The 9609-nt window shown below is 51.8% G+C and overlaps 2 protein-coding genes across 2 annotated transcripts; both read right to left on the bottom strand.

The window, feature by feature from the left end:
* Positions 1-231: 231 nt before the first annotated feature.
* On the bottom strand, positions 232-1872 carry T310_6899 (Homoserine O-acetyltransferase; the record flags this gene model as incomplete). Its single annotated transcript, XM_013470293.1, has 1 exon — positions 232-1872. One exon carries the CDS (start codon positions 1870-1872, stop codon positions 232-234), a length of 1641 nt encoding a protein of 546 aa, XP_013325747.1.
* An 895-nt stretch (positions 1873-2767) lies between these two features.
* T310_6898 (beta-xylosidase) lies at positions 2768-4060 on the bottom strand (the record flags this gene model as incomplete). Its single annotated transcript, XM_013470292.1, has 2 exons — positions 2768-3442; positions 3509-4060. The coding sequence occupies 2 exons, from the start codon at positions 4058-4060 to the stop codon at positions 2768-2770; spliced, it is 1227 nt and encodes a 408-aa protein (XP_013325746.1).
* Positions 4061-9609: the final 5549 nt, after the last annotated feature.

The following is a 9609-nucleotide window of genomic DNA, read 5'->3' as shown; positions in this document are numbered from 1 at the left end:
TGATGAAATGGAATGGTGTATTGTAGTATAACAGTATAATGAAATCAATCGTTATGGTATGTATAGACAGGAGATGGGAATTCCGAATTCGATCCAATATACACGTGAATAAATACGAGCATCGATATACACAAAACAGGAAATAATGCATAAACGTATAAACCCTGTCTAACCTTTTAAAAAAAAATAACGCCTGCAAATGCACTCATTCATCACCGTCGTAGCCGTCGTCTATCCCAAGAACTTCCCCACTCTCCCACCAATATTCTCCAAATCCAGCAGGAAAGTGTCATGGCCGAACAGCGATACATCCTCCCCCAACTCGGCATGCTCGACCTGCTTGTTGCCCGCCGCACGGAGCGCGTCGGCGATCTCGCGCTGCTGCCATGCAGGGAAGAGGATGTCGCTCGCGACACCGAGGACGAGGACGGGGTGGTTCTTTAGCGGAGCGAGGCCGGCGACTAGGTCCTGTGGCGGCCCTGTCGACGTCGACGAGGAGTCGCCGTTGTCAGCGACGGGTTCGTTCATCGGCGCAGCGGCGGACAGCTGCTCCTCGTACGGTTTGTCGGGAAGCGTCAGGCTGCATGACGGATCGCCGGCTTGGACTTTCCATCCATTCTTGGCTATTCGCTTCGCGTTCTCTTCCCTCCTCTTGCGAGTCGCGACCTGGTGCGAGTGGCCCAGGTCGAACAGATCCATCGCCTTGGACACGTACAGCAGGCTGTTGGGGTCGTACTCGAGGCAGAACTTCTCCCCCGCGTGGTCCAGATACGTCTCGATGAGAAAGTCCGGGCAGAGCGCCGGCTGCTTGCTGGGGTCCGCCCGTTTCCGGCCAAACCGCTTCTCCCACTCGGGTCCGCTCCGGTAGGTCACGGTTGCGATCTCCCGGGCGAGCTTCATCCCCGTGTGCGGCGGCACCGAGTCGTAGTAGAACCCGCGCGCCCATTTGGGATCCATCATCAGGACCTGCCGCTGCGTGTGCCGCATCGCAATGCTGTACGGATGGCTACGGGCACACCCGCTGATGCTGACTATCTTCCCGATCCGCTCGGGAAACAGCACGCCCGCTGCCAGACTCTGCATCCCGCCCATGCTGGAGCCAACAGAGGCGTACAGCTTACGGATGCCTAGCGAGTCCAACAGCCTGAATTGCGCCCGCACCATGTCCTCCAACGTCAGAATGGGAAATCGGGTCGCATATCGCTTGCCATCGGACGGGTCAATGGACGACGGCCCCGTGCTCCCGTAGCATCCCCCGATCACGTTCGTACAGATGACAAAGTATTTGTCCGTATTCAACGGTGCCCCGGGGCCGATAAACTTCTCCCACCAGCCCTTCTTCGGGTTCTCCGGGGTGCTGCGGGCATGACTCGAGGCAGAGAGCCCGGTGTGAAGGAGGATGGCGTTGCTCTTGTCTGCATTCAGCTCGCCCCATGTCTCGTATGCGATATCGAATTCCGGCAGGATCCCGCCCCAGTCGAGGAGCAAGGGCTCGTCGCAGTGGAAGAGTTTATGGTGGCCCGTGTTGTAGGAGGGTTCGGGCCCCGAATTGAGGGATCGGGCGGACAAAGACGCGGACTTTGCGTCCTGAGCGTCCAGGCAAGGGAAGGACATGGCCGGGTTGGACGACGAGTCCTGCTGTATTCTTGGGCCTGACGACCCATCATCCTCTTCTCTCACAGCGGCCGATTGAGCCCCCCTGCGAGGTGGGTTCGTCTGAATTGACCTCCATGGCGCTTGGTGAATCGACCCGTTGAGCGGCAGCCTGTGCTTCCGCGTCGCGATCGGAGAAGCAGCATCATGGTGCTGGACGAGCCCGGAAGCTCTCAGGCTCCGAGATGCTGCGCGAGCAGCGCCGCGGAGGGGATTCATGGTCGCTGCAGAATAAATCGCAGGCGGAACAGCAAAGAAAATCTAGGACCCGACGTCGGAGCGCATACGGAGTCGAACGTCCATTCTGCCGGTGGAGAGCGCGGCCAATCACGTCATTTAGCGGCCTGCTGATTGGCCATGTTCCGGGCGGTGACAACAGCTTGGGCGGTGTCTGCCGGCAGTATTTTATCGGCATGAAGAGACGTCGATAAGATACTCCAGAATGCATTGATTGACGTTCTATAGAAAGTCTTATCTAACTACTCTGTATTGACAGCCTCAGATAGAGGCTCAGACACACTGCTATCTACATGCAAAATATAAATGCCCATAGTAATGCAAGTGTGCCGGAAGCATAAACAGAAAAGGTTGACAGCACTCACAAAACAATGAAAAACAAATCTGGAAGAAATTTCACCATCTAAACCTTGCAAGCCATTGGTCAACCTGCAAATGCGACAAAAAGATAAATATAGGATAGATAGAACAGCAAAGCCAAGCTCCAGAAAGAACGCCCAGAACACATCTATCCAGGGGTATCCAGAAACGCTCGATGCAAACACAAAGCAGAAGGATCAACAGAAGAACAATCATGGACAGATGACCCGCATGAAACCACGCCATGCTGAATCAGAAACAAGTGCGCCGTCGATCATGCAGAAATTTCGAAGGACGCGCATATCGCTTGGAGGAATAAAATCGCGAAATGCACTCCAAGACTTTTTGAGTCATTCGGGAGACCAGGCGTATGCCAAGAGATATAGGATTCAGGTAAGCTGTGAAGCCATTCCTGCTTTCAAGGCCCGCCTCGTCGCAGAACTGAAGTTACGCCGAGGTATCGGACTCTCAAAGGCAAAAACACTGTAACCAGAGGCTTCCGCAGCGAGCGTAAACATCAGAGCGCAATAAAGTCGATAGTGGTGTGAGTAATATTCACCGCAGACGCATACATGCACCGATAGATGCCGCAGTTCGCATGAAACACCATTTTTGTCCCGTCTCTGGAAATCGACGCTCCACCCGGCGAAACCAGGTTGTAGTCCCCAGTTTGCAGCAGAGGTTTCGGGGCACGTTGGTAGGGACCCTTGACGGAAGTGGATGTGGCGTATTTGACATCGTACTGCGGGGAGGTGTCGCAGTGCGACGAAAAGGTCAAAACGTATATGCCTTCCTTCGTCCGAATAATGCGTGGTGCTTCGACCAGCGGACCGTCGCTCGGAGTGATGTCGAGAATCTCAATTGGATCACCGACCGGGGTGACACCGTCATTTTCCATCTCCTGAAGCATGATTGGCGTGTGGACCAGCGGCGCGATGCCGTTGTTGCAGTTTCCCCCATGCCCGACACTGTTCCCATCCGATTTGTAGGTGACGTAGAGCTTGCCATCCACGTCTCTGAAAGGAGACGGGTCAATGGCACCGCCATATTCCCGCGGACAAGCCAGGGGCTGGTCTTCGGGATTGTACGGGCCCAGTGGAGAGGTGCCATTCGACACCGCAACACCGACGCAATGATGCGTGCCAAAACCTTTGACTTGCCCGGAATAATACAAGACGAATCTCCCGTCATCCTGTGGTTGGCTTGTCAGCAAAACCGTGCAACCAACTCACTTCCACTCCCTCCCAAGATAGCTTACTCTTCTGATGACATCTGGTGCCCAATGGTTTATCTCGAGCTCCCAGGGACCAACGACAGGCAGAGCATCTTCGCCCATTAGGGTCCACTTGATGAAATCTTTCGACGTCGCGATTGGGATGTGAACGCGCTTCTGGCCCTTCTGGTTCGTGCCGAAGGCATACCACGTGCCATTGTACTCGAGCAACCCAGGATCGGGAAAGTTATTCACCGCCAGCACGGGTTGCGCAAGGTCGGACGGCCGCAAGGGACCACCATTACCGAGATTGGTCGGGTCGTCTGAAATACCACTGTCATTGGGAATGGGACTCTGGAAACCACGGTGCTGACGCCGCAGAACAATGGGGAGAGCGACAATCAGGGCCACCAGGACGGACACCAAAAACGCCAGGCCTGCGAAGAAGATGATTCTCCTCCGTGTCCAACGAGTCTGACGTTCCGATGGGACGGAGGTGGTGGATAGCTCCTTCGTACTGTTGGCATCCTTGACATCTTTGACATCCTTGGCACTCTCCTCGTCCACTGAGGATGTCTGACTATGCAAGGCATGCATGCTTCGGCGATGAGCAGAAAACATCGGTGAGTGTGGTTTTCAAGGCGAAGAAAGAGAAAGGAAGGAATGATGAAGTTGATAAGCCACTGCGACAGCAATAATGGTTCGATGCTGTATCGCAGGGTCAGGGTAAATGAAGTCGACTCATCAGTAGGCGGCCGCCATGGGGGAAAGCTGTCAAGGACTAAACGAAGGGAATGACGATTTTGGTCGGATTAACGAGAGCGTGATTTTGGAAAGGAACGAAATAACGACGGCGGAGTTCGAGAGAAAGGAAGGAGACAACGACAAGAACGACAAAAAAGACTCAGGGCTGACCTGAGCAGAAGGACTACGGAGTGCTCCGTACTGTGTAGTCCGGACTATCCTGGCTAAGCTTTTAGACCCACTCGAGCGAATGTGACATCGATCTAAGGGGACTAAGAGGTTCGAGGACGATCACTGTGATGTGCTGTCACGTGCGGAGACGAGGAGTGCGAGGAGAAGAGCAGCAGGTCGAGGGCCATCAGGACGGTGACAGGAAGCGCAGAGGGCTTCTTGTAATCATAAGCATCACCTCATCATGGCCGTTCCTTGCTGCTTGGCTCAGCCAGGCTGGGCGACCGCGGCTCGTGCTCAGTCGAGGCACAGCAGCCTCAGCCTTCCTGCCCCTGCCGCTACCTGCCCGGTTTAGAAGCCTCTAGCCAGCGCCACCTGCCTAGTGCACTGTCGCACCGTTCGAGACGCTCAGCTGTTTGTGGTACAGTCTCGCCTGCTGGCAGCCTCAGCCAGCCAATCAGATGCGCTGCAATAATGAACACGAGCGCGCCGTCCAATGCGCTCTGCTCGTTTCCGGCTGCCGAGTAGGACGGACTCGACGGAGCACACTGTGTCACCCTGCTCTGTTGGTGCGCAAGCAACGGCCCCGATGATCCCAATCCACGATTCCTGGCAACGGCCCTGGTGCGTGCTTTGGCCAGTTGCGAACTCGGCTGGGGCCGTCACGCAACTCGCGCTTCCTGCCCGGACTGGAGGACTAGACTCCTTCGGGCTTAGCGCGTCGACCCTGGCCCGACCAGAAAAGCTTGGCCTCCGGCACGCCCGCCGTCCGTCCACTCAGCTTTCGATCTCCTCGCCGGTGGTGTTGGCCCCAAACAGGGCAGCCGCATGGGGGCTGTTGTTTCCAAGGTTAGCAGCAACTCAGCTGTTGGTCGTTGGGCAGGGATTGTTATCTCAATTCACGCATCCCCCAGATAGGCCTCAAAGAAAGGGAAAAAAAAGAGAGAAGAAGAAAAAAGAACGGACACTACAAATGCCAAGCGACTTGGCAAAAGGGCCAAGGCGCCGAGTCTGCCTGACTCGCATTGACCCACGTGGCAGAACATCTCTCCCCGCGTGCTGCTATCCCCGGGTTCCCATTGGGCGAGAGCAAACGCCTTGGACAGGGAAATTCATCAAAACTGGAGGATCACGCCAGGGCACGTGCTTGGAGATGGAAATGCGATGAATTCTACTGGACGACAATTTTCCGAATGCAATTTTCCTTTTCATTGTCAGTGTGTTCTCCGCATTTATACGGGATCTATCTAATCTCCACCAGCTGAGATCAAACTAGAATCCAACCAACATAATAAGAGCAATTTCTTTTTGTGAAAAGTACGGTAAACTGGAAAAGAATGATGTAGGTGCATCGAAGTGTTATAGGTTAGGTAGGCAAATCCTGCGACCTTAAGTAGGATAGGTTTGAGGTCACGAGATTACTGGCCTTCTTTTACTGCCTAGAGACTAATACCTGTAATCCTGCACATGACATCTCAGAGCTGCTGTATCCTATACCCAGCAGCTGGCACTATCTATCATTTTCCGCTCCTTCCACATTCATCAGTCATCCATAACTAAGTCTTGGTTCGTCGTTGTGGTCCATTGAATGCTTCCACGAGGTTTTCGACATTTTCTTTGACTGCTTGGTTCCTTCTTAAGTATATTATACCCTTTGAAATCTACTGTAACTGTAGCTTAATTTTTTGCTACAGTTAAAAACAATTAATGCTACAAAATGCCTCACAGGGCATGTCTTTCAACCATGGTCGAAAAAGTAGAGATATGGCTTGCCGCGACAATGGATGGGATCGCATCCCATCTTTCTGTGCTTGAGGAAAGATCTTATTCACACTCTAATGGGATAAGTATATTGAAGGGCCTTATAAGATCTGGGCCTTGAGATCAGTGATAAATGGTAGTGTTGAAGGCTTTTATAATAGTATCTTATTCAATATAACCTTTATCAAACCAATTGACCCATTTTCTTCTCTCCAGCCGGTGGGTGTTGAAGATACTCCCTTACTGTCATGTGTACTTCATCCAAAATGAAGTTTGAAGGAGACAGTGCTCTCTCAGCACCCACTGCAGCATCCGTAAAGTAGACTGGAACACAATCCACACCGTCGCTGGGATACTGCATACTTTCAAACTCCTCAATAGTTCAAACTTGGACCATGGAAGAGCCATGAATGACTGGTCTAGGGTAAGCTTCATAGCAGTCTGGTAGTAAGTAGGAGATATAATAAGATCTTTCTCTGTCAAGAAGTCGATGATGCCTTGTGCCTGCATCTGAGTTTCTTGCCAGACGATCGAATTCACACGCTTTTTCCCATTGCCTTCTAAGACGGGCTTGCAGGCATCCGCCAGAGCGGAATACGGCCCTTCAAAAGCCGTGACGCTGAGTTCTTAAGGTAGCTTTGGATTGCTGCAAGATGCACGTCTGAAATATCAATTCCCAACATTGGTAAATTATCCTAAGTCTGCTTGATGCTGCGTCGAAGAGAAGATGAGTGACGGCGACCTAGCATGATGTTGGAAAGCTATATACACCTAGTATGGCTCCACCATCGATATAGAAAGCGCGAAGAAAACAGCCTGGTTTACTGAAAGAGACGAGATTGCAACTTCAGGTACTCCGTAGATATACATCCCAGTATCCATATCCTGTACATGCCACCACAGGTACCTTTTATTCCGTACACAAAACTCTTGTTATCTGCGCGTTGGACCCTTGTCTGTCTGCGATAAGCGATAGGAAAGGTAGTTCTCAATGATTATCAAAGCCCACTTTTAGGGGAACAAAAAAAAGAGAATCGTTATCTTTTCTTTTTATCAGCGTGGTCAGATAGATACAGAAAGCAAACAAATCACCACAATCTAGGGAGTAATCCCAGTCTAATTAGCTGATCGCTAATAAATAACCAATTTTCTCGACGCAGCAACCCCGCCTAAATAATAAAATTAATAAACGGAGAGGAGAGGATGTGCCGCTTTGGCGCAGATCCCAATTTAAAATCAGAGCCAATAGGCCCAATACCGACGAGGATCATCACAAAGAAATTGAAAATTGATTGCTACGTTTATACTACCGTTTACTACCGTTTACTAGGTATGAACTGTCTGTCTGGCTGGGTACTGCAACAGTGCAACCTATTTAGGTAGCAGCGGTGATCATATTTTTATTCGTACTCCGTACGGGGTACTCTGGTTCTACTTCTGGGGAATGATCTGCTCTGCTTCCTACGTCTTAGCTACTACTACTGCTAACTATGTTGATCGGCGTCACATAAGCAGGGATTCAACGGGGTGCGGTATATTTTTTTTTTGGATTTTTTTGCCCCCAATGTTTCACCTGTGTTTTAGCTCCGCACCACCCCGTTTTGGATCCAGCACTTCCTACGGGAAGTACGGTGTACAGAGGACTCCGTGCGCAACAACTCTTTGTTTGGCAAGAAAACATTAAAATGTTATTCATAGTAATCGTAAAATCTGTGGCTTTGTCTTCTCTGCCCCAAAGCTGGGGCTAGAAATGGTTCCCCGTATTTTTTTTTATAAATTCACCGACGAGGAGATTCTGGCCAAGGATAGATTCCGCGGAGGCCAAAATATACCTACACCAAGTACACGTACGGAGTAGCTGACTGTGCGGTCATCGCAATGATATCGACGCAAACGCCGTAATATAGCTAAGACGTGACGGATCTCAAAAATAAGCAAGATGATCTACCAGGGCAATGACGTCGGGGGATGTGTCAGGTGGCTGCAAGTGCGGGACAAAAGGACACCTAGATACTACACTACAGTGGCCAGTATCAGTAGTAGTAGTCTGTAGTTCTGAGATTTCAGAATTATTGGAGATCTCCTCTGCTGCGATTGCGCTGTACATACGTAACCTTCAAGTGCCCTGCTTGCAGCCAGCGGGGTTGATACGATTCAGGAAGATCACACCCAATCCGGACCAATAGCAACCCATGATCTTGTTCGCGGAATTACCTGCAGAGATCATTCATGGACTACATTTCTCCGACGCAAGAGTCTAGGTAGGTCGACTGGTCGAGGCTGATGGCCGCTGCAGGCAGGTGGCAGGCTGGCAGCAGCTGAGCAGACAGACGCTGCTGATGACGCGGCTTGTGGGCGACGACCATGGACGGTCTGGTCTGGTTCAAGCCACCGGCAAAGGAATGCGTTTTTGCAAATAGGTAGGAGTATATTAATATTGGATCGATGTTTCTTTCTGGAAATATCGACGAGTCGACGACAGTGCAGAACACTGATCAGTGATCACACTACGCGGTGGGTTTGGCAATCCAGCCCACGTGCGAGGGGAGCCGGAACCAGACACGGTGAGCGATTTGTCCATGATCCCATCCCCCTCCGAACGCAGCCATACAATCCCGGAAAATCAATTGGCATTATTGACTACGGTATGCCATCCAGGAACGGCAATAGGACTCGCCGGCGATCGTGCAACCACACACGGATCAGCTGCAGCAGCCCTGTCAGCTGTCAGTGTCAGGTCTGCTGCGTGCCGCGCTGCGTTACACTGCTCGAAACCCAGTGGGACCATCACCGGGCATCACCATATCGATTACCGTAAGAAGAGATGTGTACGTCGTACTGAACTGGAGAATAGCAGGGCAATATAATAGCAATATATAATAGCAATATATTACTCCGTGTAGCTGCTCTGTTGTAGCAATGTCAAGCTAGAGCTCGTACGTCAGCTTCAGCCACCCGTCGCTAGCAGCGCCTAGGCGTGCTCGTCCCTCTGCGCCGGCTCCTCGATCGGCTTGGCACTGACGACTGCCAGAGACTAGAGGCATTACCGTGAGCAGTAATTCGCCCAGCAGGCCAGGTGGACGACTGTCCTACGCGTCTCTCTGCTGCTTTAAGGCCGCATCGGTGCTAGCTCCACCCGACCCGGTGGGCCGGCTTGCTCACAAGCTCTGCGTCGGGACAAATATTAAGATTGCTGCTCGTCATGCCCACGGCAGCCCAGCTTTATTTCCCTCACCACCTGGCTGCTCTCCTTTTGCCTGCTTGTCCATGCATGCCACCGTCGAATTCGAATAGAAGCCCTCGGGCCGCTACGGTCTGATCCATCTTCTCCGTGTTTTTTTTTTAGCCTTCCCGTCCGCGGAGCTTGCGGACATACAGCGCACGCAGGACGTGACTGTTGATCTCACATTGTTTCTTGTTCTTCTTTCATAGACATCGGGTTTCTGGCCTATATTGCTTTTTCTGCCACG

Source organism: Rasamsonia emersonii (assembly GCF_000968595.1).
Source record: "Rasamsonia emersonii CBS 393.64 chromosome Unknown ctg1118621760473, whole genome shotgun sequence".
Classification (NCBI taxonomy): Eukaryota; Fungi; Ascomycota; class Eurotiomycetes; order Eurotiales; family Trichocomaceae; genus Rasamsonia; species Rasamsonia emersonii.
This window is presented reverse-complemented; position numbering and strand designations above follow the sequence as displayed.